General features: G+C 37.5%; 1 protein-coding gene across 3 annotated transcripts; it reads left to right on the top strand.

Moving 5' to 3' along the window:
• The first annotated feature begins 48 nt into the window (after positions 1 to 48).
• On the top strand, positions 49 to 27,984 carry GKAP1 (G kinase anchoring protein 1). 3 transcript variants are annotated; one of them, XM_074569555.1, is made up of 12 exons: positions 49 to 203; positions 7,382 to 7,645; positions 9,711 to 9,854; positions 17,017 to 17,094; positions 18,710 to 18,833; positions 19,883 to 19,905; positions 20,571 to 20,723; positions 21,122 to 21,223; positions 23,234 to 23,297; positions 24,757 to 24,827; positions 25,750 to 25,827; positions 27,677 to 27,984. In XM_074569555.1, the coding sequence occupies exons 2-12, from the start codon at positions 7,433 to 7,435 to the stop codon at positions 27,722 to 27,724; spliced, it is 1,098 nt and encodes a 365-aa protein (XP_074425656.1). In that variant the 5' UTR covers positions 49 to 203; positions 7,382 to 7,432; the 3' UTR covers positions 27,725 to 27,984. The 3 variants fall into 3 exon arrangements, with proteins under 3 accessions (XP_074425656.1, XP_074425655.1, XP_074425657.1); XM_074569554.1 differs by lacking the exon at positions 49 to 203 and adding an exon at positions 391 to 527; XM_074569556.1 differs by lacking the exon at positions 49 to 203 and adding an exon at positions 1,008 to 1,095.

Here is a 27,984-nt window from a genome sequence, read left to right as displayed (position 1 = left end):
AGCGAAGGGCGAGGCGGGGGCTGTCACACCGACCGGATGCGGGATGTCACGGCGGCGAAGCGCCGCGCTGCCGTTCCCCCGGCCCGCACGCAACCCGCAGCGCTGCCCGCCCGCGGCCCGCCGGCCGCCAGGGCCCGCCAAGGGCGCTACTTCCGAGCGGCCCGAGGGAAACCCTGGCGTCCGTTCCGCCATGGCTGGCGCAGGTAAGGGCGTACCCCGTTTCTGCCATTCCCCCTCCCGCCTTCTCCCTCGGGCCCCAGCTCCGCGGCGATAAGCCGGCCGGGGCTGAGGGGAGGCGCCCGCTGCCCCCGCGCCCCGCAGTTATTTTGATCCCGGCCGGAGCCCGTATCGCCCGGCGCTGGCTGGGCTGCGGCGCGCGCCCCGCCCCGCCCCGCCGCCGCCGGCCTCGCACCCGCGGCCGTTGCAACGGCCCGCCGTTATAACCGCTGTTACAACCGCCCGCGGCCGCGGCGCGGCTGCTCCGCCTTCCCCGTCTCCGCTTCTTCCTCCTCCCCGCCGCCACCGGAGTGAGTGTCCCATGGGCGGCGCCCGCCCCACTCTCCGCCGCTCCCACCTGCTGCCCCTTCCGCCGGCGATGGGGACCCCGCGCCGCCCGCCGGCCTGTGGCGGCGGGGGAGGAGGGCGCTCACCCGGCGTCCGCGGCTCCGGGCGGCGCCTTCCGCGGGGGGCGGCCTGACGGGGCCCCGCCGGGGGAGCGGCGCCCCCGGCCCCAGGGTGGGGGGCGGTTATCCGGGAGCGCAGCGCCGGGGCGGGTGTCGCCGGGCGGGCAGCGCCGGCCGGTCCCGCTGTCACCTCCTCGCCTCTTCAGGGAGGCCGCCTTCGCCCGTACGGGTCCGCAAGGGAGCCGCAGCGCTCGCCAGCCTCGTGGAGGCGGTGAACGTGTCCGGCTGCGCGTCCCTGCCCGTAACGCGGGCGAACTCGGGCTGCCCTCCAAAACCGGGGGTGGGGTGGGGTGGGGGGAAGGCCGTGTGTGCCTGCCCGGCTCGGGAGTACGGGCGCTTCTCCGCAGAAGCGGCGCTGCCTCTTCGCAGTCTTCAGCGGCTCGCTGCGTCTGGTTGTGTGTTTTGATGAGAGGTGGGTTATTTAAAAAAAAAAAAAATTGGCTACAGCAAAAGTGCTGATCGTAGTTAGAAGTCAAAACGCCATTGGGACGTAGTGTTTACTGATCACTGGTTATTTGGTTGTTTAAGGCTACTTAATACGTATTGGTATCTAGAGATTTGCTTTGATGCACACAGTAAACTGACCATCAAAGTTTGTTAGATAGAAGTTCCTAACTTTAAAGCTTAACTAATTTCCTTTTTGTTTGTTTTTTTTGAGGGGATGGGGGTGGGAATCAGGGGAAGAAAAGCAAGGGAGGTTACAAGGGAGGTCATTCAGCATCCTATGCTCAAACTAAAGTCAGACTTGCCTTTTATGTTTTTATACTGAGCTTAAAAATGTTTTAAAAAACGTTCTTCCTCAGAAACATTAATTTATCTAAAGCACAGCAGTAAATTGACCATTTAAAGGGGACTTTAAAACTGTGCCATGCCCGTTACCTGACGTGGTTTATTGCTGCTGTGTATGCCAGTGATGCAATTCTCAAGCAGATTTCTGAACCAACTTTTGGTTTGGGTTTGGTTTTGGCTGTAGAGTTACTTGTGAAGCTCATTGGCAAGCTGATGACTTTAAATTTTAAGGATTCAGAGCAGTTTAGTGCAACTTCATAGCTCTTGATCAGAGGGCATAAAACAAAAGCAGTTTAAATGGAGAGAGCTTGTCCAACTGGGAGGACCGCCTCTGCAAAACTTCCTGTAAATGCACCTACAAGGAAAAGTAGATTGAGCTTGCTCTGCTAAATGTATAAACAGGCAAAGCATTATATAATGTGCAGAGGGTATGAAGGTTGATCAGTACCAGTAGGGAATGGACACGTTCCTTCATTTTCAAATGTCTATTTTATTGTTATTTCAGTTTTATATGCAAGTACTGAAATCAGTCAATACTTCAGGTGTTTGCTAAGAACATATATTGGTTGTAGATTATCATAAATATGTATTTTAGTGGTAGAAACAAGTAGATTTCATGTGGGAAGAAGCTTTAGCATGACAATACCCTACTTTCAGTTTCCTAAAATCCGCATTTTTATTAGCGGATCATTTGACAGTGAAAGTGGTTAAATAGGAAATTGGTTATATTTTTGTGTTCTTCAGTGTGTTTTCCTTGATATAGCTTTAAATGTGAGGCTTTACTATGTGGTTATTTCACAGATGCTTAAAGGTGTGCTACTGTCATCAGACTAGAGGTTCCCAAATTGCTCACTTCTTGGAGGTACTTGAACGCTTGCCAGTTAAATGGTAATTCATGCACATGTGCAAAGCTGCACACAGGCCAGGAACCTGCTGATGCTCAAACAAAATAAGTTTGTGGATGTGTGCTAAACTCTTCTTAGGATATGTATTGGACAGTTTATAGTAGAGCTTTTGAAACTCAAATATTTCAAAGGCTATTTCACCTCCAACATGTGGGTGCATTTTTTCTTACCACAATCTTTGTTACATCATGTCTAAAACGAGCCGGAGGCTCCTCAGGGCATCGTTGGATCTTATGTGTCTGAATATACTTAATACACTTCAAGGAACTGAAGTTAAAAAGATACCTTTTCTTTTAAAACACATCATAATTTAACTTTCTAAATATGTTTCCTTGTTCACCAAGAACTTAAGGTAGAGTAAGCACTTTGTGCGTACTAATCACTGTATCAGATGAGTAATACGTTATGTGTTTCATAAATAGGAACAACTTGGTATAATCTATCGATGTTTATATGATGATTATTATGACATGATTTATAGAAGAGTATGACCTAGGAATGAGTAGAGCACCTAAAAAATTACAACTTGCTAGCCTTAACAAATGCTTTTATGTTGCTTTGAAATTACATGGTACATCATGCTTATGTTGTTGATAAGTCAATCTGAATAATAGGTTATTCTGTTTGTAGGAACTCTTCTCACAAGCTTTATAGTTTGAAATAGATTGCAGACAGTTGAACTAATAGTCTGCTAGTGATCTGCAGAGCAGAAAGTTTTGAAACTGGGTCATTTACTGCTGCCACCTGTGTATTGGTGCCATAGTGATGTTGCTACTTTGAAATCTATTACCAGTGATTTTTTTTCATTAACTTCAAAATGGCGGATTAATAACTTTCTTGGTACATTAGAGAAAGTCTTCTCAGAAGCATATGACTAGCGCTAATGCAGAACACACATGGAAACAACTCCAGGTACTGATGTTTGTTTGTTGGGCTTTTTTTTTTTAACTTGCAGTCTCACTTGAGATATTAATGAGCCATGTAGATGCCACAAGCACACTTTGTTTTCTTTACAACTCTTGAAGATTTATTGTTGTACTCCATATTATAAGGAAAGGAATTGTCTTGCATTTAGATAGGCTTCGGCCAACTGACTGTTAGGAATATGTAACACTTCTCAGGCTGCCAGACTCTTGAAACTATTGTAAAGGCTGAGATGATTTTTCAGAACCTAGTTTGATCTAAGGAATTACAAAATGCCATGTGGTATTTGAATGCTTTTTTTGTGTGATCAAAAAGCCTCTTTGAGCACAGCCTCAAACTCAAGAATGTCCATGCTTTAATTTTATCGGACTGTTCATATCTATAATAATAAAGAACAACACAAACTATAATTCTCTGTTAAAGGGGGAAAAAATACCTTTTAAAAGGAATGGCAAACATCTATGCTTAGTTGAAAGCTGTTGAGACCAGCCCATTGGTTTCCTTTGGGGAGTCCTTCGTGGGACTGAAATAGAATAATGAATGGATAGAACTGGAAGGGACCTTAAAGATCACCTAGTTCCAAGCCCCCTGCCATGGGCAGGGACACCTCCCACTAGACCAGGTTGCTCAAAGCCCCATCCAGCCTGGCCTTGAACACTTCCAGGGATGGGGCATCCACAACTTCTCTGGGCAACCTGTTCCCATGCGTCACCACCCTCACAGTAAAGAATTCCTTCCTGATATCAAGAGTCCCTCCCCATCTTTCCTGTAGGCCCCCTTTAAGTACTGGAAGGCTGCAATATAAGGTCTCCCTGGACCCTTCTCTTCTCCAAGCTGAACAACCCCAACTCTCTCAGCCTGTCTTCGTAGGAGAGAAGCTCCAGCCCCCTGATCATCTTCATGGCCCTCTTCTGGACTCTCTCCAACAGGTCCATGTCCTTCTTATGTTGGAGGCTCCAGAGCTGGACTCAGATGGCGTCTCACCAGAGCAGAGTAGAGGGGGAGAATCACCTCACTTGAGCTGCTTTTGATGCAGGCCAGGATGCAGTTTGCTTTCTGGGCTGCAAGTGCATGTTGCCAGTTCATGTTGAGCTTCTCATGAACCAACACCACCACCATGTCCTTCTCAGGGCTGCTCTCAATCCATTCTCCACCCAACCTGTATTTGCGCTTAGGATTGCAGTGACCTGGGTGCAGGACCTTGTACTTGGCCTGGTTGAACTTCATGAGGTTCACATGGGCCCACCTCTCAAGCCTGTGCAGGTCCCTCTGGATGGCATCCTCTCCCTCCAGCATGTTGCCATGCCACACAGTTTGGTGTTGTCAGCAAACTTGCTGAGGGTGCACTCAATCCCACTGTCCATGTCACCAACAAAGATGTTAAACAGCACTGGTCCTAGTGCTGACCCCTAATATTATTTGGTAAAATTTGGCTGTCAGAATTGTAAGTGTGGTATTAAAATGTGAGGGATGGCATGGTGGTAGGCCCCAGTGAGTCACTGGATCCATCTTTAAGTGTTGCAGAAGTGGGATGATTAGATCCTGCTGTAATACGAATAGGTGTATTGAAATGTCCTACTAACTGAGTTAGTAATGTCAACAGCTCTGCTAGAATTACATGAAAAATAATCTATAGTCTTATGTATTTGCAGTTTCCTCTACAAGCTCATTACTGTCCTCTTTTTTTTTTTTCTTTTTTCTGTTCTGTGGAAACAAATGCAATTCAGGAATAAACTTCCATAAATTAATTTAATGTTGTTACTGAAGTATTTCAGTGAGTCATAACAGCAGATTTCCATGGGTTGTACTTACTTAATATGCTTGTCAGCAGGGCACTTCATTGCATGCCAGATACAGTCAAACAGCAAAAGTACACGTATTTTTGTTGCATTTGTTGAAAAGGGAGAGGGGAGTTTGCAGGCATATTTCATAGTGATGTAGAGCTTCAGCTACTATGGCTAACTGACTCCAGCCTGTTTTCATCTTTCTTTATCTCTTGTTCTAGAGTGACTAATAACTGTATTTTGATGATGTTTTCTCTTCAGTTGTATTTTCAAAGGATCTAGCTGCTATCACTGCAGCTTGAAAATATGAAAAGTTTTCAAGTTGTATAGGCAAAATGAAGTATTTGGCACCATTAGCAACTGACAACTTAATAAATACTGTGTTGTGCTGTTCATTTATTTATATGAAAACCCAAATATATCACAGTAAGTAGACAGAGACTAGAAATGCCAAGGTTTTGATTGACTAGAGTGCACTAATATTTTTTTAAGCCAAATACAGTAGAGAGTTTACAAACTTCCAGTGTTAAGACTGTTGTGGTCTGGAGTAGTGCCAAGAGCACCATTCAGTATTGTAAGTTCATGTTAATAGTGTGACTGAGCACTTACCTTTGGTGCTGTTTTTCTGTGAAGATATATCTTTAATCTTCTCTCTGAGTTTCAGGTTTCAACTTACTGCATGTTCAAGCAGTAAGAGCGTAGCACCTCTGTGCTGTAACTAAGCTCCTAAGCAGGGTAACAATAGTTATCGAGTATTAAAATGCGTTTAACACACGCACAAACCCAGGAAAATCCTAACTTACCCTGTTATTTAATCATTTAAGAGAGTAAAAAGTGCTAATTACTTATGGTGGTTTAGATGTTATTGATGTGGTTTTTTTAAGCTGTGGTCTGATCAGAGAGTCTGAACATCAGCATCAGGTAGATTCACGATTTGATGTCAAGTTTGTTTTATTCTTAGGATACAACCAGCTTCATACGATAAGTTTCATTTTCTGTTTTTGAGAGAAATAGAATAGGGTAACTTTTGTATGAGAAGAATGCTATTCACTGTAACCTTTGTCTTTGGCAAACTTGAATAAGACCAGTATTGACTTACTTGTTCATTCTCTTTCACCTCTGAGAACTAAAATGTAATACTCCTTTTTAATAATATTCTGGGGTAATGGTCACAATGGTGACCATTTACCATAACATTGGTAACATAGCATTGTTTCATGTTGATAATGTCTGAGCCTCTTTAGAGCACTATACAATTTTGTCCTTGAGAAAGTCTGAAATCTAGCGATAAAAAAACAATCTCTTGAAATTTCTGTAGATTCTCATGTTCTTCTGTAATAGTAATTAACAAGCAACACATTTGTAGACCATCTATGCAGACATTCAACTTACGTTCACAGTTGTCAGACTGTAAGGAATCCTTTCAAGCAGTGCATTAAAAAAGTATTTCACTGCACCTATCTATTGTAGTACATTAACACAGCTAGGTGTTTTCTATGAAATGTATAATCACTGATGAAATAACATCACTTTTACCTTCTCCCACTTCACTAAACTTTGCATGGAAAAATTGCAATTAGCCAAATATTCTTATACCAAAAATTTAACTTTTACACTGGGTACATGATTTGTACTTTGGAATGGCATTGGGATATACACATTGGTTATAGCTATCGGGGAGCAATGGAAGGCATAAGTGTCTTCCCCAGTTCTGCCTCACTCCAGTACATCCTCTGTGTTGTGCTGTAAGAAGAGGCGAGCCTAATGTTTGAGAACAGTACCAGCCACAACGCTGCTTACTGAATCTCCAGTGGCTTGGGAACAAAATGATACTGCTTGTAAGATAAGGAATAAGGCTGCTTACCCAAGACTAGAGCCTGCATATGCCTAATATCAACTTGCATTCTTTCTCAAATCGTATGTTTGTCAGGCTCCAGAGATGGCATCTGAAACAGTTTTGGAGCACTACACTATTTCCATACCTTTTTGGTTTTTTCTTTTTTGCCCAGTAGATCATGAAGGCAGACTTCTTTTAGAGCCTTCTACTTGTTTTTTCCATCAAACATAAACTCTCAGGAACAAATGTATATGCCTAAAAATAGCTGCTGTTTTATAGATTATTCATTCCTTTTGTAGTTTTTGTTAGAATACTTAAGATAATACAACTTATTAAAATATAAAGAAATAATACTGAGTTTTGAGGCTTTTTAGTAGTAATCCTGCAGCTAACAGATATGAATTAATGATTGTTTCTATAAACGCTGTTTTCATTCTTATTTCTGTGCTACTTTCCTAGGAAACCTAATAACTAAAAAGAAGCCAGCTCAGTAGAGTATCGTATGTGGCAATGGCGTCTGCTCTAATCAGTTCAGTTCCTACCACTGCATCTCGTTTTGCTTTACTACAAGTCGAAAGCGATTCCGATTTGGAGCCTGGAAAAGGAAGAAACAGCCGAGGTGCCAGTAAATCTCAGGCTTCTGGGGGAAGATCATGTACAAATGAGAAAAAGAGACAGAAAAGGAGAAAAAAGAAAGAACAGCAGCAGAGTGAGGCCAATGAGGTAAAGGGATTGTATTTTCAGTAGTGAGTAAGGTTGTTAGCTCATAAATAATTTTTGCTGTCTCTGGCAAGTCATTGTTCTGTTTTTTTAATGAAGCAAATGCTACTTAGTCACAGAGACTGCCTTTTTTTTATCTGCTTTATTAAGAATTCTTTATATAAAATCAGGATACTCCCTACTATACAAGTTGACACATTGAAAATTTTAAATGAGAATAAATTGCTAGGTTTTACTTTTTTGACAGCACCACTTGAATAATTAATTTCTGATGAAGGGCATGACCTTTCTAAAAAGTGATTAATAGGAAGCAGCTTGTTTTCAGAGGCTTGTAGGTAGTCAGTTCTAGTTGTCTCCTCAGAAGCCGGCATGTTCAAACGTGCTTTCAAAGTTTCTGTTTCTTCTTAGGAGATAGTTAGACCTACCTACTCTATTTGAAGAACTTTAAAATCTGCTTTCCTAAGTTGTAATATTCAGATCTATCCATCACTCCAGCCCCTTAATCTATTAAATCCAGAGCCCTATTTTTTTTTTTCCTGTGAATCGGGGAGCGGAGTGAAGAACAGTGGTGATTTTTCTGACATTATGATTCTTAATTGGAAAGTTAGGAAATTAGGAAGTGAGACTGAAAGAATTGTTCCAGTTTCTGGATCTGTTCAGGCAGCTTCTGCCTGGAACTGAACCTATCTCCTATCAAAAAAGTCCCCAAACCCATCTTCTTTTCTTTTAGTATCTATTAAACTTAAAATCTTTGACGTTTTGGTATTTGCAGTAATGCTAAGTAAAGTGGGGTTTTTTTTCAGCTTTGTTGCTATTCTTTTTATATTGAAGATTAAGTTTTCGATAAGCATACCTTGATGTTTCTTTATGCCTTCCTTAACACCATCAAAACTTTTAACACCATCAGAAATAATTGTGTGTATGCATATGCACTGCATATATCTACAGAAATTCATTTGCATGGAAATGATACTTATTCTTGTGATTGCAGACAGGCAAGTAAGGGCTGACTCATTTTCTTCACCCCAGTGTGTACTATGTCAATGGCTATACTCCACTGAAATTATAAATCAGAATGGCCTGCACCAGTGTTCTTGCCAGCACTGTAATCTGAAGATGGAAGCAGGGGTTGTAGTGCTGGTGCAGGCAGCAAGAGAGACAGTAGCCAAGCAAAAGGCAGTATGGCAAGGGACTGTTTGGAGGGGAAGGAAAACAATTCTGAAGTATCTGCATTATTGTCTGAGTTTAAGTAACTTTAAGCTAAGGTGAACACTCAATGAGATGCGATAAACACATTAAGGAGAATACTGCCATTGTTCTTTGTTTCCTCTTTCATCTGATAATAGCTTCTTTCTCCCTTCCAGGAGCCTTTATGCTAGTAGATTGTATTGGTGCCTTTATTTTCACTCCAAGTAAGGACCAGAGTGTCAATTCATTTTTAAGCTTGACAGTGAATGTCTTTGAGCTGCCAAATTTGCAGGTTATTTGTTATCTATCTAATTTTACAATTATGTAAGGTATATTTAAGATGGCACTGTTGTATCCATATGGTGCAGTGATTAAAAATAATTCTTATTGCAGGTTCTTAAAGTGTGACTAACTTTAGATTGTTGTTAAACTGTAAGGATTGTATACATTGTTCTTTTCTACCTGAACCTCTAGTTCCTCTGTTTGCCAGTGCCAAATCTGTGTATAATACCTTTTCTTTGGTGTTATATTTAATTTGGGTCAGATGTGAGCACACCATAATACCCAATCCAAAATGAAATCTGTTGGACACAGTTATTTCTTCAGATTTATTGAAAGTATTTTCATCTAGAAAAACATGTTTACTTTTTCAGTGGTTTATGTTATGTGGCTGTGGTGTTTCTGATCCACAGTTTTCCATAATTTTACAGTATGGTGTGTACCATAAATGATTAAACAAAAAATATATCCCAAACTATAGAGTAAGGTAAAGAACATGCATATCTATTTGCATGTGCCTGAATGTCTTTGTTAGTCCATTAAGACTGTTTCTGTATACTTGTCAACGTTTTGATTAATGTTGAAAATAACTGTTTTTCAGCTCAGAAACCTTGCTTTTAAAAAGATTCCTCAGAAGTCCTCGTATAGAGGCTGCCTGTCTCAGCATGAACAAAAACTGCATACTGCAATGCAGAAGGACTCTCAGGAAGAAAACTGGCAGGAGTGGAGACAAAGAGATGAGCAGGTACAGCTTACGGTATTTAGCTGTCTTTGGCTTTCCTGAAATACATTACTCCATGAAGTTAAGTTTCATGGATAAAGAGAGATGGCTGGAGAGCAAGCAAGAAAATAACTGCCATGTAGAAGGAAAGGTTTCAGTGGAAATTCAGGCCACTTCTTCTGTTAGAGACAGTTTAGAGCCAGCACATGCCGCTCTTTGCACACATCATAGCTGGACTGTGAATACTGGAGTATGGTAAGAGGAATTTATATTATTTGGACAAAAAGTAGCTGTGGTACCATGGAAGGATGGTGAAATGTTGTGGTGGGAGCAAAGCTGGGGATGTTTTGGTGGAGCAGCATGTGGATACTCAGTATGGATCCACAGTAAACTGGGCTTCGTAAGTTCTGTTAGGCATGAAATAACTACTTCCTTTCTAGGTAACAAAGAGTACTTGAACTTTTTAGCACACTAGGGTAGTCCTATCAGTGTAAGAATCTCTGTATTTTAATGTTAGAACATCTATTTGGTAATAATATTGTTAATAGTGTTCATTAACGCTTGAACAATACAATAGAGATAAAGCAAAGACTGACTGTGCCTGTATGAAGGCCAATATAATGCTTTCACTGTGTTTCTTCTTTCCAAAGCTACCGCAAAGAGAAGTTACACAGCAAAATGCATTTAATCCAAAACAGTAAAATAATCTCCACCTTGAACAAATACAATAGTTTGCTGTCCTTGTGATGCCAGTTAGGAAGAGTACTTATAGTTAAAACTAGCCTTTTGGGGTTTTGACTTGAATTCAGCATTTAAAATTGTCCTTTTTGATACTGAAGAATATATAGTGATTTTCTTGTATGGTGTTTTAAAATTATATGAATGTTATGAATTGTTCGCAGTACTTCAGCTATGTCTTTTTTCGGATGGTGCTTAAAGAAATGTTTTAGTATACTTTTTTTAGATTCCTTTTAAATAATTGTCTGCTCTGCATCCATTCACTGTGGATAATAGTTAGGGCTGTCTTGTTATGCTTGAAGATGCCCTTCAGAGTATTTAACTTCGCACAAACTTTTTCAAGGCGAATTGCTAATAAGTGACACCAACTGGATTTACAAGGTGTTTCATGAAGCTGTTGGACTTCTATGCTGGCATCTACTAGGATGCTAATTTCTCTTACAGAGAAATTTTTAACTTATGTCCCACCAAAAAAGATGGTATTGAACTGCTTCATGTTTTAATTAAGACACAGTATAGAAAGCCACGTTGATGAAAGACTGACATTTGGATACTGTCCTTGATTTTGTGTGTGTGTGTTGGTGCTGCTTTGTTATGGGTGTCTCCTTAAACAGAGTATAGCCAAGTTCTTAACTTTGCAAGCTTCTAGATGGTTGCCCTAGCAGTGGAGTAATGACCTAATAATTCTCTTGAAAATATCCAGAGCTAATTAACTTCAGAATTGCTTTTTAAGGTACAGATTCGCTTTGTTCAGAACTTGCAGGTTTTTTTATTCTATGTGGTATGAGGCAATTATTTCAGGTAAAAAACTAACTTTATAGTCTAATTACTTGGTGGAAAATGGTCAGACAAAGTGAACTTAGTTATAAATGATCAATTCTTATTAATTTAAATCTTTCTGACGTATAGGCTGTGAAGTTACTGTAGGATCCTTTTATTTTAAAAATAACTTTTAAGCAATTACTGTAATTATAGCATACGATAGTTATAGTTCCAAAGACATATCTGTCCCATTTTTTGAGAAAAAGGAGTAGCTAAATGCTCTCACAGTTCTTGAGGTTGAAGAATAGACTGGCTTGCGGCACAGCGACATTTTGAAGGGCTTTCTGTGGTCACAGTAGACTAAGCATAAAGAATGGAGGTGCAGTGTGGACTGTGAATATTTTTCCAACAAATCCTGTGTAAACTTGTCTTTTGCTACACTGAACGTTTAGTGTAATGGTTAACACTGGCATGATCACTGTTAGATTGCAGTGTTGATGTTTTGTAAACATGAAATAATTAAACTTTATTTCAGGATATTGGTACGACTGACACTATAGGTTTTGAGGCAACCATAGAGGCTGTAGTGAAGTTTTTTGGTTCATAAATGGTTTAAAGCATTGGATTTTAGACCTCAAAGTGCCAAAAATTTGCCCAAACTCCTTTAAACTTACTTTGAACTTTACCCAGAAACTCTTAAAAATGCGAATATTGGAATCTGATGAGTGGAATGCTACTTGTGATTCCTATCTTAGAACAACAATCAAAATCTTTGCTCTAACTCAAAGTATATAACATGGAGGTCATGTCTCGTTAGGATATTCTCAGTAAAATATGCATAATCAATAGGATTCCTTCTAAAACTGTTATTTCACTCTTCGTAGGTGCTACCCATGCATTATAGCACTGGCAGGCATTGAATTAGCTTGGTTTTTCTTACATGAGGGGAAAAAAGGACACTAGTAAAAATGGTGAGGATTTTAGTTTAATTATGGTGTATGCATTTTTATGCTCTTAAGGAGAACTACAAAAAGCCTGTGAGTCCCCACAGATTTCTGCAGTAGTCTACTAGCAAGGCAGTAAAGGACTTGTGACCCTGAAAGAAAAATTAGGAAGTAAAAGCCAGTGTAACACAAAGAACCATGAACCTTCAATATCCACAGCTATGCTTTATTATTTTTATTTAATATTATCACCAACAGTTTCAGTAATAACTTGTTCTATTGTCTGTAATCTCATTGCCCAAATTGTTGTAACAGTTCTGTTTCAGGATATGCACTCAATGTTACTTTTTTGAAGTAATGAGTTAGTGTTTGTGTATCGCTTCAGTTAAATTACTATTTGTTATGTTCTGTAAGACTATAACTTGAAGAATCCATGGATAACTCTGATTTAAAGATTGTGATCTTAAGGTAAATTTGATTACAGACACAAGGTACAAGCATTAGAGGCTTGATGCGTTGAGTAGAGTAAGAAGTGAACAGAAGTATATGCTTCGGAGTAGGTCTGAAAAGGCAAATCTGCTGAGCAATAGTCTGTCTAGTTGATCTGAGCACAGGGACTCAGAACTGATATGTTACCGAGGGCTGCAGGTAGTTTTTCCTCACGCTTGTTCAGAACATGCCCCATACAGTTGCATTCTCTAAACAACTCAGTGGAAGGTGGGGCAGGCACTTGTCTAGCTTCTGTGTAGTTTGATTCTTAAATGACTTGAAATAAAATTTGGGATGTTCATGCTCCAAGCTCTTCTCTTTCCCATGCTCCAAGCTCTTCTCTTTCCCTTCCTCTGACTGTGTCAAAAGCACGACTGCAGAGTGATTTACATCTGCACCAGTCTATCCCTTTCTATTTTTATTGCGGAATGTTGCATGGTACATACGTGTATGCATGGATTACCCTACCTAAGTCAAGTGTCTTAGCCATTCAGCAGTAAGGTCATGCTCCTCTCAGTCCACTGAATCTTGAATTCTGACAGAATGAAGCCTCTTGTGGAGGGTGTTAGAGTCCTTATCAGCTGTTGCTCAGGTATTGGCTTATTATATCACTACCACCACTTTAGGAATATAAACTTGATAGAGTCTATGTATAGCTTTTTAAGAACAAGTTGTTACGTTAAAGGCAGGTACAGAGGAAAAAAGGTAAAGGAAAAGAGAGAGAAGCCATGCTTATGTTGATGTGGTATATGTTAAAGGAAGAATCAGTTAAATTATCGGGAAGTCCGCAAGAGCACCACTCTTAAAATTAGCAGAAGATGGTAGTTAAAACTTACAGGAGGTCCCTGCAGCAGGAAGGAGAGGTAAGGTATTCTTTTGAGATGAAGATGACAAGTGTTGGAAGTTTATGAAAAGTGATTTTTGTTACAGGAAAGACGGGGCAAGGGAAAAACCATCTGCAAAGTGGGCTCAGCAGACTTGAGAATGCAGAATTCCCAAACAAAATGGTATTATTCCACATCTATGACAACTTCTTTGAAATGTTTGTTTGACGGCATGCCTTGTTTAGTCAAGGTTGCATCAAATCTTGATAAGTGCTCTTAACTATTCTACTGTCCCTGTGTTTTTTCATAAAGTCATGCTAATTGTATTGTAAGATTTAATAAAAGCCTCTCTTCTCTCAGTTGGAGAAACTGATTGGCAGGAAGGTTCAAGCTGCAACTGGCATATACTTACCTGAGAGGAGGGACATGAGTTTGAATTCTTCAGAGGCAGAATGTGTGAAATCCTAGCCTCTCAGTTCCATGCTTTCCCTTGCCAGTTTGTCCAATTGATTATCCAGTTAACTGATAATTAAGAGGTAAATTTTAAATGGTATACAGCAAGGGATGGTGATACTCAGCACTGTGTGAGAAACAGTGTCTTCATGTTTCCACAGAGGTCAGTTCCACAAAGAACATCTCCCAGTTCATGAGGAGTTCCTTTTTCATATTTACCCTCCAAACTACCATACTGCCCGGCACTTTTCCTGTTAAAGCATTGTCAACATTTGTCTTAACTATGAAGCTATTATGTAAATAGCATGGTCTTTCTTCAGCACGGTCTTTCTTCAGCAAAGCTTTTAAGAGAGCTTACTGTAACTTTGTGCGTGGAGCTTTGTGCCTGGATCTCAATTTCTTAAAACTATTAGGTGTACTCCAGAGCTTGCCTATTGGTTGTGCAGTCCCAGCACCTAAGCAAAGGAACCCATGATTTCTAGATTTTTGTATAGGTTTGAGTGGTAGTGAGCCTATAGTTATGTATCCTGAGACAGTCAGGCTATGCATAAAAGCAGGACTGAATGTGCTTGGGAAACTAGGTAGGAGGTGACTGGCTTTGCGAACATTCTGGTCTAAAGCTCTCAACTTTGCTGCTAAAGTAGTGACCTTTGTATTGCCAGCTTCAGACACTCAGTCTTGCCCTGAATTGGGTGACTGCTAGGTAAGTAAATTATGATAGGGTTATTGTTGTATCAGAGATCACATAATGCAATTTTTGTTCAGTTGTTTAATAGTTATAACAACATTGTGGTAGTGCTAATTCTTAATAATTATTTAGGAGCTTGTGTACTAAATTAGGACTTTCAGACACACATAGGTAAAAGTCCTAAATTCATCTTTCCTGTGAATTTACATTGGTTTTGTGTGTTAACTGTTCTCGTTTTGGTAGACTGTTTTTTTAAAATCCCCTTTTCATTATTAAAATGAATATTCAATATCAAATATCAAATATTGAATAATGAATATTTTAATTAAAACCTCTCCTTTTCATTATGTTACTGTTGAGTTTTTAGTGTAGTAGACTACAAAGCCTAATTTTTGGTAGATAGCTATCATGGTCAGATTCGATTCAGCAGTTGTGGGTAAAAACAGTTAATTGATTTTTGGGGAATTTCGGTCAATTTAATTTATTGTCAGCTATCAAACCTCTAATCACTGATTCTGATAAAGAAAACAAACACTTAAGGAAAAAAAAACCTCTCTGGTCACTGCAAAATGCCTCCTTCCCCCTCTTTGTTATGCAGTCCCCTCACTGCAGGTGGTGCAGGAGATGAGGGTCCATTCGCAGGGGCCTCTCCACCAGTAGTGCTCTGGTGAAGCTGGTCCCTGCTCACCGCCCGTGCCTGCAGCCCTTTGGCGTTCCGAGGTGCCTCCAGCCTGGCTGCCACAGTGGGTCCCTGGCTCTTCCCCACCTCCCCCGCTACAAAAACCTTGCCAGTGAGCCCCAGTGCAATCAGTCAACGTTAAGCCTGCACCACAAACCAAAGGCAAAACTAGGAATGACAGCACCCCAAAGTTTGCATGAAATCTTGTAGCGGTTTATGTTGAGAGCACTGTTTTGCTGTGTTTCAAATAATTGCTCGAAATGGGCTGCTTTACTGTGGTAAAAACTAGAAGCCATTGTTTGGTTTTCTCTTATGCGAGACTGATAGTATGAAGAAACAGTTATGAAGAATGTGTGTGCTGCTTTTACACCATATAACAAATAACTTGTAGGCATACGCAAAACATATGCAAAACTTGCAAGTGTTTTTTCAGAACATGGTTCCTATAGACAAAAAAGTGAGTGTGAGTCACGCAGCCCAATTTGAGTGAAGTGTATTAAGACCACTCCAGTAATTCATTCACTTTAACGTCTAGTGTAGTTTATTCTGGAATTAATGAAAAGGACCTCAGTTTGAAATTCAAAGGCCAACAAAATGATGGCTAAAGTAATTATTTTTACTAATTAATATTTCACTTAAGGGCATGAAAAAGAGAGTTGTTATGAAGCATAAAGCTTCCATTTGGCAACGCATCGCACAGGGTGTTGTAGTGATTTCTTAAGACAGTAGACCTCAAAGGAACAGAGTTTTGAATTCAGAACAACTTAATCTTGGATAACTTTGCTGTAAACAGTAAGATAGGTTATTAGCTATTTATATATTTAGATTATCCATTACCTACCTCAACTATAGCATCCATATTCTCCAGATAAATCTTTTATTTTGGTTCTATTGAACTGTTGCTGGTACTGGTCTTCTCAATTCAATCCTTCAACCTTCTGTGCAGCAGCAGCTGGACTTTCCTGTACTTTCCTATTTTCCTGTAACACAAGAAAAAAAGAGATATCCCGTTCTTCATTCATGTTGTGCTGTTCCTACTTCTTTTTCTTAATAGCTTATACATAGAAAGCTTCAAATTTTATTTGCATCTCCCAAGAAAACTTACATACTTCTCAGACATGAAAGAGAAAATATCTTGAAATAATTCAAGTTTTCTTAGTTCTGCTCTCCTTTTAAGGAAAAAAAATAATAAAATGCAGTTAATCTTTTTTTATGCAATGGATGAGTGCTTAGACTTTCTGGTGGTCTACAATGACCATTTTCATCCTTTAGTATCCTCTGGTTTTCATGTTTCAATCTAAAAATAAATTTTTTTTTTTAAAGAAATCGCATGTAAAAGCAATCAAGATGGTAAAGATGTGCACAACTTATTGTGTGCTTACATGCACCGCAAAGTTTCCTGAAGCAAGATATTTTATTACTTACAGTACAAAAAGGTAAATTAGCTGTCAATGCCATATGTCACATCAGTGAAATTTCACTTTTTGGCAATTGTAATGATATGTGTATGGAAACTGAAATTTTAGCATGGTCCTAGTGGATTTGTCTGCTTTTTTTTTTTTTTTCTTTAACAACCTAGTCACTTGAAACATTAATTTTGTTTCTTCAGCTGACATCTGAAATGTTTGAAGCTGATCTTGAAAAAGCATTGCTGCTAAGCAAACTGGAATATGAAGAGCACAAAAAGGTATTTGCAGGATTCATTCTACTGTAAAAGCTGTACAACTTTGAGGCTTGAATTTTAAAAAATAAAGCAAAAATCATCCTAAAAGTACCATTTTCTTCATGTAGATTGCTTGCTTGCACTGTTCAGATTCTTACGAGTTCAAAGAAATACTGCATTTGAAAGAAACCATATATAATAATATTGGGTGGTTTGTTTTGGTTTGGTTTTTTTTTAATTAGCCTGTAAAGGTGGAAAACTTTTTACTTTTTCAATTTTCTGGCCTATAAATGCATGGGAATTTTTTAAGAGTACAAGAAGAGATCCTGACCTTCCTCAGAAAAAATTCAGCACACTTGAAGAGTAAGAGAATTAAAGCACTGACTTCTCCTTAAGCCTTAAAGTGTTAGTTATGGTTGAATCACTTGCATTTTTGCTAACAACTTTTCTCTGGTTTGAGTGTAAATATTTTAGTTCTAATAAGCTGTATACACTTTCTTAGCTGGTCAGGATGCTGTTCTGTGAGTAGTTCTTATGGAACACTAAAGAATAGTTCTGAAAAAGATGAAATTTTTATTTCTAACGGGAGACTGCGTCTTATTTGCAATAATGAGGAGCCAATTAAATTTATGAAAATATGTAAATTTAAATAAAATTATGTATCCTAAACAAATAAAAATGGCATGTGCACTTTTGTGCAAATACTTCAGTTTTTTGAGATGGAGAGTACCGTATTTCTTGAAAACCAAAGATAAATTTTTAACTTGCATACTAAAAATTCTTTTTTTAAAGTGAAGACAATCTTCAGGCACAGTAGCATAGCATTATTTGTAGACTTTTTGAGAGTTACCTTTGAATAATTTAAGATATATACTATATATTCAAAATATACAGTACATGAGTACGCTGAACAAATCTTGTTTCTGTGGAAAGAAAAGCACTCCATTTCCATCTTTGCTTTCTATATAACATTTTTTTTCCTTAGCATTATTTAAGATCTAAGATTATTTTTACTCTTAATTAAAATATTTAATTAATTAGTATCTAAGGCTATTTTTAACAACGGGGACATTGATAATTTGCTAAGAATATTAATGTAGATGTGTGGGGAAGTGGGACTCTGGTTCAAATGGCTATCATGTACCAGGCTGTCTGATTTCAATAGGAGTAAGGTCAGTTGGTAGAGCATTGCTGCATACTAATAGCTCTCTGACTTCTACCAAAACAGCGAGCATATTTTCAGAATAAAAGGAAGGTACAGTGGACCTCTGTTTTTTGAAGAAAGTACTAACATTAGTTATTAGCATTATGTAGCACTCTGCCCTCCTGCATTTGACAACCATACATTCACAGTTTACGAGTTGCTGGATAAAATTTGATGTAGGTGATTGGGGAGGTATTAAGCTGATAGTTTATTTGTTGCTTAGTGAAGAGCAATGCTCTACTTCAGAGAACAGAACTGATGTTTAATTGCTGATATGCCTTGCACTCTTTAAACCAATCTCAACCCTGCAGATTACTGTTCAGCCTAAAATCCCTTTTAGTACGTGATCACTATTTTTTTTTTTCCTTTATAAAGCTTCAGGAAAAATATTTGGGTATTCAAGAAAATTATACCAGTGGGACTTTATTCTTCTAGGAACATGAAAACGTTGAAAAAACTTCACCTCAGTCAAAGTCTGTGAATAAGAAAAAGAACCAGCAAGGAAAAGACAAGCCTCTCACTGTGTCTCTGAAAGACTTTCAGTCAGACAGTAATATAGGTATGCCTTATCATACCATATGAGCTGTTCGACTTGGAACTTTCATGGTGTGTGTGCTAACAGCAAAATGCCCCTCTGTCTCTGTTTATCAATACTGTGTTTAAACAAACAGTAAATGAGTTGCAGTTAGTGTGTCCTACTGAGTCTAAAAGCTAAGTGTTCATTATATAATAATGGTCTAGTTAGATTATCAGGAAAACAAAAGAAGAGGTTAAGGAAAACATAATTTCATGTAGTGTCCCTGGGGTGCATGGTGGACTCAAACACTCTTAGTGTGCCATTTCTTTAAAATCTAGGTGGGTGGTTTTTTGTTTTACTAAGTTTGCACTCCCCAGGCAACTGAGTTTCTCTGTTTCCTGGGTAATAGCAAGTCATTGTTTGCCTTTCTTCATGATAACTGGCTTTTATTAAGATGAGTAAATATTGAAATAATTTATATATGCTCATTATATGCATTCTTATATGTTTAAAATACCTTAATCTGTGTCTATAGAGAAGAGATTCTGAATTTTAGTGAAGAAATCAAGTTAGATGCTAGAAAAGGAAGAAAGTAACTTGTTTTTTAAGGTTTTTCTTCTAAGCATGTTTTTATGTAAATCTGCAATATTTATTAAACACATTAGTTTGAAATAATCCAAATAGAGAAAAAAGATTGAAAGCACAGCAATCTGGAAGGGAGGTATACGTGCTATAAAAGCCTAAATAGACTTAAGAAGAAACAAACCAACAAATTCCTTAAATGTCTGTACCAAAAGCATTGCCTTCCACTTTAAATGAAGGAAATGAATATGGGATGCTGCTTTTGATTAAATAGTCTGAAAGATCTGGGAGAATATGCAAATACAGAAAGTGATGTAACACGTAGTATATAATTTTTGTTTCTAATACTTTAGTAATGGGGTTTTTTTTGTTGTGACTTTGAGAGGAGAGTTAATGTTGAAGAACTCCAATAGATAGGGCTTTCCCCTCACTTCTCAAAATGTTTCAATAGCCAGCTGTACAAGATTTGAGTAACTTATTGATGTAATTTTTTTTTCTGTTCCTTTCAGATAACCTTCCTAAAAAACATGAGGTAAGTCTCATTCAAGCTAGTTTAATAAAAAAGAAACAAACCAAAATGCTGATGTTTAGAAGGCACTTTCTGTAGCGACAGTCAGTTATACATTCTGAAACTGACTGATTTCCATTTGCAAATATTTCACAGATTTAATAGAGATATTTGTCTGCAGTTCCTGTATCTTGAGAACTTAGTATTGGCTTTCTTAGAACTACCTCTTGCTTCTTCAGTTTTCAGATAGTTTTTGATGCAACTTGCGGATTTAAAAGCATATTAAAAAATATAAATTGTAGTACAAAAAAGAAGCAAATTAGATAAAATACTGTGATGCCACTACGTTGTGGTGCATTCCACAAATATTAAAACTCTTAGAGGGAAGAATAGTTAACAGTGAAATAGATCATAAATTAGTGTAGTCATAGTGCAAAATTATTACATTCCAACTCCATGCTTTTGTGTAATCTCATCAGCTAAATGTTAACGGTTAATTAATTTCTATGCTCTTCACTTGATATCATACTCTTTAGGTGGAAGTCACAGTACTCTCAGGATGTACAACATAAAACAGTATCTAGATATAATGCTTTTGCAGGACAAACTATTTTTTAAACATGTTGATTTCTAGCTCAATACTAACTTATGTTTAAAGGAAGATATGTTATAGTACTTGTTTTTAACAGGAACTGAATTCTCCCCAGTCTTCATTGTGTGATGGAGGATTTTTCAACAGGCTGGAAGGTGATATTCACAAAGTACTTGAAACAGAGAAAAGGAGAGTCCAGCCCACTGATTACAGTGGAACAGATAACGGCACATCTCATGAACACAACCAGGCATGTAAAACAGCAGTCACTCTGAAGTGGAGAAGCTTGCCTAATGAAGCTTATTCAATGATCAGAAGGGAGCACCTGAGTAGAAGGAAGCACAAATCAAAAGCATGATAATCTTAAAAATTAAAGCCCCCACAACACTGTAATATTTTTATCTACCTGAAGAAGTATTTAAATGACTTAGTTTTTTTAACACTTAACACTTGTGATTGAAATAATTTTTGCTTCACAGAGAATGCCAATATTTATTACTGTAGTTTTTATCCTTTTGGTATTTATTCACATATACCTCTTCACTTTTTATCAGAATTTCTCTTCTCTAACAAACAAATAAGTTGCCTTTCCCAAGAATTGAATTCACATGACTAAATTTTTAAGAAATTATGTTTTCTTGCTTATAGGAGACTGTTTTGAAAGATGGAAAAATAGAACGATTGAAGCTTGAGCTTGAAAAGAAAGATGCAGAAATTGAGCAACAGAAAAATATAATAACTCAATGGGAGGTATGTAGCTGATAATACCATCAAATAGACAAAATTTAACATTATCATACATTTGAAACAAAGTATGTATTAAAATGTCACCAATCTGTACAGATGCTTTAGTCTGGCTACAGATAACATATTTCCAGAACAAACTATTCCTTCAATACCACATGAAGTGGTATTCCGTGGTAAGTTGAGCATCTAAAAACAATCAAGAGAATCAAGACAAAACACACAGAAGTAAACTTCATATCTGGCATATCAGTCACTACTTGTTTTCTAATATTGGTATTTTTGTGGTCAAAAAAATAAAGATGTAATCTTAAAACTAAGCAAGATCTTGAGCAATCTGACCTGCCTTGTAAGTTAGATCTGCTTTGAGCAGGAATTCAGATTATGTTCTTGCGTCTCTTCTAACCTATTTGTTTTTTAAATTCTACTTAGCTTTTCTTGCATTTAAGAACTACATATCATTAGGATTTTTTGTAGATTCAGTCCAATATTTGAAGTGGCTAAAGAAGTCAATGAATATTTTGTCAGGCTTAAGAGAAGTTCCTTTAAAGCTGCAGTGTAACAAGAATGGAGTACTGTGTTTTGTTGTATCTTTTCCTCTTATGTATAAGTGAAATTGGAACTCAGATTCACCATATGCTAAAACACACCAGGAGAAAAAAGATTTGCTTGTTAATAATGAAATGGTATTGCTATGTACTGGAGTAGCTAGGAAAAATGCCTCTCTCTCCCTGTTTCAGTCCATGTTAGCATTGTCTGGATAGTATCTAGAGCAAAAAGGGCAAAATTGCCATGAGGAACTGGCATTGTAACAAAATTCAATAAAGCAGCATCAAATTTTTTAGAATTATTTTGTTACTATTTTCATTCATTGCTTTAGGTAGACTGAGCAGGTTGACAGATTGAAAGTTTTCTGATGCTTCAAAGAAGTAGTTTTACTTGTAGTTATATAAAGACATGAACTTTGTTAACAGCTGTTTTCACTGTGTACTAAAGTTGGAATCCCCAGGTGAAATTTTAAAGTATAAAACCATTCATATTAAAACCATCCATATTTATGACTATCAGCACTTTGACAGAAGAAACACAATGCATCAGGAGACTAGTGAGGTGATGGACAATGATACGGCTGTTAACTTTATAAAATTGTCCAAAGACCTTAAAGCTTTGGGTGGCCATGAAAGGTCTGTCTTAAATGTAAGTTAATTATCCTCAAGGACTGGTGTGATACTCAAGGGGGAAGACAGTACCTTTTTTGTTACAAAAAAACTGTGTATGAAATTACAGTTTGCTCTTGCAGACTCATGAAAAAAGTTTATGAAGAGACTTGTGCCAGGAAAAAGTAAGTTTACAGCTAAGATAGATGGCTAGAGCTGACACTGGTGGCCAATTAAGGGAAAAGACTGACTATGAAGAAAGAGTGGTGATACCAGATAGATTGGAAAACCCAGCAAAAATAGGTTCTTGAGTAGTTAACTGTAAAGAGTTGAAAAGAAAAGAAACTGTAACGTAATAGCAATAACTACTGAATAAAATAATCTGTTGAGCAGTGGGGTCTTGTCCTGCTTGCCAAGTAATATGGTAAATGATATATTTTATCTCGGTATCTAGAAAGTGCATTATAATTGTAATTTTTCAGGGGAAAAACCACGAAGCCCTTGATGCAACAGGCCTGTATACTTCAGGCAGATCTGAATGCTGGTTCCTGCACTGACCTAACTTTCTTATTTTATGTTGCTGTTAGCCTTCTGCTTGCCTTTTTTTTTTTTTTTTCTTGACTTTTGGTTATTAATCCACTTCTGTTGTGTGTTTCTCACTTTGGCTGTGGTTTAAGAAAGACATAGATGATCTTAAAGGTCATTTCCAACCTAAATGATTTTATGATTTTATGATCAGATTCTCTGCAGAAGTCATCATTTAAAACTCTTAAGTCTGACTCTAAGTCATGCTTAGCTTACAGAATACTTTTTTTCTTAGTAGGGTATAACATGTAATAATTCAATCTCTTTAATACAGGCAAAGTATAAAGAAGTAAAAGCAAGAAATGCACAGCTTCTGAAGATGATGCATGAAGGTGAAAGTAAGTTTTATTAGGAAACTTAAATGTTCTTTTCAAAACATGGAAGGAATTTTCAAAGCAGCTTTTTAATGACTGAATGACACTATAAAGAACAAAGAAGGTATTAATTTGCAGCGACTCCAGTGATCTACAGAATTTAGTGGACCACACAGTACTGCATTTCTGTTATTATATAATGAAATAATGAGTTGGACGTTGAGATCATTCTTTGAAATATAAACTGTCCAGTTATGATTTAGGTACATTGATTCTTTAAGTTAGACTTTCTTTTGTTAGCAACAGCTATCAGTTCTGGACTGATCTCCTAATAATATCTGTTTAGACACACTTGAGGAAACTGTTCAGTTCTTGCGTCTTTGCAAGCTGTACTTGGAAGTGTTGGAAACATCATTCTACACTTAAGCAAGTCTTTTGCCACACGGTGAATAAGGATAGCTAAATATGTGGACCATATATGTGATAATTTTCTTATGTTATATTACTATGCAGAGTTTTTATGATTCACATTTTATTGTCAAAGTTTTGTGGGAAAAATTATATATATACACTCATATATATGTAAATATCCTAGTATCCTTATATTTGTTATGCCTAGTTACCCTTTAATATTCCTTATCTTGCTTGATGAAGTTGTTTCAGGCTATGATGCTAGCAACAGTAATTTGTTACAAAATTGCCTTTGCTTTTCAATTTCTTAATTAAACTCTTGCATATAGTTTCTTCTTCAGGCTAAATTTTCAACTAAAAAAGCACTAAATTTTTTTCTTTGAAGTATGTTAACAAAAACTATGTCTAAGCTAGTTCAAATGTTCATAATGTGATTGATCATTCCAAATTTTAACTTGGAACTTTATTACTTCAGGTCAGTGTCTGAGCCAAGATGAAATATTTTCATCTTGAGAGGAAAGAGGTGAAGTTTTGAAGGTTTTTTCTTTGTGTGTGGAACAGACTGAGTATTCTGTATTTTGGGAAGAAGAAAGTTCATGGCAGAATTGAGCCTTGAAAAATACTTCATTTCTTCATATTGAGAACTTTAAGTTATCCACAAATAGCTCACAAACATGAGCTAAATATTTTAAACATCTCTGTATTTGAGTAAACAGAAGCTTCCATAACTATGACTGAGCTCGTATGTGAAACTCATGATCCCAAAATCTTGATCCATTGCCAATAATCAGTTTTCTGACAGACTTGTTCACAATGGGTATCTCTAAAATCCATGCGGTTTACAGGAAGTAGTGCAATGTTGGGGTTTAATGTCCAGAACTTTTCAAGCTGCTGCTAATTACACCAGTAGGTAATGGTTGGGTTTGATTTACAACATCTACTGTTCTTTTAGTGAAGACGGCATTATTTAAAGGTAACAAAATAGTGAAATAAAGTGATGTCACAGTGCTATTGCGGATGAAGACCTGTAAATCTAGAAAGATCCACATGCTGTATCTTTCTCTCTCTCTAGTGAAAGACAAAGCAGAAATACTCCTACAGGTGGATGAATGCCAAATTATCAAAAATGAATTGAGCTTACAGGTAGGCAAGGATTTCTAAATGTAAAATTTCATAGGCATTTCAAAGATGCTATTTATTTAAGGCAGTGATAGAGGCAGGGGAGGGAGGAAGCTGAAACAAAAACTTGTTTGAAGCAAAAAAAAAAAAAAAAGTTACGTTTCATCCTCAGCCCTGCACTATGTGTCTCAGAGGATGTGTATTGTGTAAATCTCCAGTATGAGTCACTTAGAACCCTTTCTGGAAAGGCAGCAGACCTCAGCATTCCTGAAATGATCTTACCCTAAAGAGCACCTTAGGAATATTATTCTCTGGTAAACCAAACTAGGAAGCTCAGAAAGATGTTTCAGAAGATGCTTCTTTCCTGGGTGGGTTTATTTTTTTGTGTTTGGGGGGTGTGTGTGTGTTAATTATTTATTTCTTTCTAGTCTCAAGTTTATAAACACAAGTGAGCTACAAACTACTTAAGACACGTCAGTTGGCAAGTCACTGGTAGTAGAGAGCATGCCAGACTTTTATGCTTAGTTTCTGCTCTACAGTGGCTATCAGTTCTAAGCTCTTGACTTGTCCAAATGTCTTACATATAACACAGTACTATTTTTTGAGGGTGATGTAATAAGCTTATCTGTGTCGCATAATACTATATCAGTTAAGTGTTTTATGGAATAAACTAATGCAGAGTCCAAAAGTCGGGAGAGTTTCTAACTTTATAGCTTTTCTATATCATTATACAGGTAAACCAGTAAATCTTGCTTGGGAAACAGAAGTCGTTAAAGAACTTTTTTACTTTTACTTTCAGTTCAGACACAGTGATAGTGGTAGTCACTCTTAAACTCACCATGTATTACCTGTTTGTCCAACACAATACTAATGGAGAACAACAATGACTTTATAAACTCACAGACATTAAGGATGTCTTATAAACTCATATTCTGTATGTTTTCAGGTAACTATACTTCATGCTGCATTAGAGCAAGAAAGATCCAAAGTGAAACTACTGCAGGCAGAATTAACAAAATACCAGGTAGTTATTTCCTGTGTTTTTAAGTTTACCTGTTCTTGATGTAGCTGAGACTATCATGAGGTAATGTGCTCTGCACTGACCTATTAGCTCTACTTTTTCCAGTTAAAAAAAACCTAGCAGTTCATATTTTAGAAAATAAAAACAGGAGCAAAACTAAAGCACAGTTTTGTACGTTAAAACTTCTTGAAGTATGCTAGTGAATAAACATGCTTTAAGCAACAAGTTAGTTTCACTCTCTAAGTGTAACTGCATAATTGGACTAACTATACACTTCATGGTGCTTTTTTATCACGTTCTTTCTTTGGTTCTGTGTATTAGTTCTGTCTCTAGCCAAATCTTTGTAGGAGATTCATAACAAATTGTGTCGAAATATGAGTGATAAGATCAGTGTCTTGCTGACTGTGCACATGCTGTCTTGTTCAATTTGGCTGCTAATGCAACTCACGTTAGTGAATTTCAGTTAACTTTTGCATAAATACTATGCTGCTTAACATTCTGTTGTTTTGGTTTTTTTTGAGGAGTGACAGTGTTTGCAAAGAAGGATTTGTCCTTGTGTGTGACTTGACGGATTTGGGGTTTTTTTTGTTTGTTTGTCTTTGTGGGGTTTTTGATTGTTTTGACTGTGATCTTTTGCATGGGCTACAAGGAGTATATAATGGAAACTTCTAAAGCAGCTGTGTAGTCTTTGGCAAGCTATCTTATTTCAAGTTGCAACACATTGTTTGTGTTGGAATACTATAATTTCGTGAAAACTGGCTCATTAAGCCATAATTACTCTTTCTGAAGCAACAGATCTTTTCTGATTACATCAAATTCTTTGGCTAGTATTACATGAGGTTCTGTACATAATCTCATCTCTTTCTGTTGTCTTTTTTTCCCCGTGTCGCTTCATTGCAAGTGAGCAAGTTCCTTCTTAAAATCATTTTGCAGTAGTTGACAAATAGATGTGCTTGTTCAGTCCCTTACAGACAAGCTGAGTGCTCATACCACTCATTGAAACTAAAGTAAACCTTATCATATTCAGTCATTCACATGTTGTGAACGTCACTGTTCTGACTTACTTTGGTCTTTCTGTTTCTTTTCCCCTCCCACCCATGCCTTTGCTAATGTTAAGTATTTTTCTTTGTAAAATGAAATTTTTGAATAAGATAAATTTATCTGCTGGTTAATTACAATAAGCAGGGTTAAAAGAATAACAATAAAAAATTGACAGAAAATGGTCTTTGTTATATGCTTTGGAATTACGGCAAAATCACCGATTCTGTTGCTCTTTTTCCCCTGCTCCCCCCCTCAGTCTAATATGCTTTTAACTTTTCACGTCTTGCTGTTTTAGGAAAACTGTCTCATCTGCCTTGCAGGAATCGTTGCTTTTGCTTCAGTTATTCTGCCCTGTAATCTTGCAGGCTGACCAGGACAACCTTTCTTATATTACTAATTTTTGTGGCATTGTCTTTGATAACATGAAGCCCACTTTTTCATGGAATAGTGCTTTGATACACAAGGATGCCTTCCTAAAAGAAAAGTAACCAAAATCTGTGGATTAAAAACAAAGAACCAAACAACCAAAAAAAGCAATAAACCAATGTGGTTTTATCCATAGTTGTTAACATCTCAGTTATGTATCGTATGACTGCCTTGGCTGTTTTAATTTATGTAACAGTATTTTGTGTTCAGACAAGTTTGCCTCCCGTAATAATTGTATAATTAACAAAAGTATAAAAGTATACAACTTAACTCCTGAGTGTTTTTTCTTGTTAATTTATACTACTTCAATATACAAAATAACTGCAGATACAAAGTGTCACATCTAGCATATTAACTAAATGTTTGTTTTAATTCTTTCTTACAGAGTGGGAAAAAAGGCAAAAGGCATTTAGAATCTGACCAGTGCAGGTGATCTCCTCTGCCACCAGATTCAAAGCAAAAAAACACCAAGTCTTTCTTCAGGGTTTTGCAGAAATTTATATATTTGTTGCACAACTGCTCAACTATGCAGTTTTTGAAGAGAAATGAAAAATTTCTAGTTTGTTTAACAGTCTGAATAATTGATTTGTTGCACTTTCTTTTAAAGAAAAATTAGAAAACTAGTATTTCAGCAGAGATGAAACTAACTGTAATGCCATTAGTTTTTCATCATTCAATAAAATTTACTTTTCC

This window comes from Larus michahellis, chromosome Z, assembly GCF_964199755.1.
Source record: "Larus michahellis chromosome Z, bLarMic1.1, whole genome shotgun sequence".
Classification (NCBI taxonomy): Eukaryota; Metazoa; Chordata; class Aves; order Charadriiformes; family Laridae; genus Larus; species Larus michahellis.
Note: the sequence above shows the minus strand (reverse complement) of the source record. Positions and strands in the feature narration are given on the sequence as shown.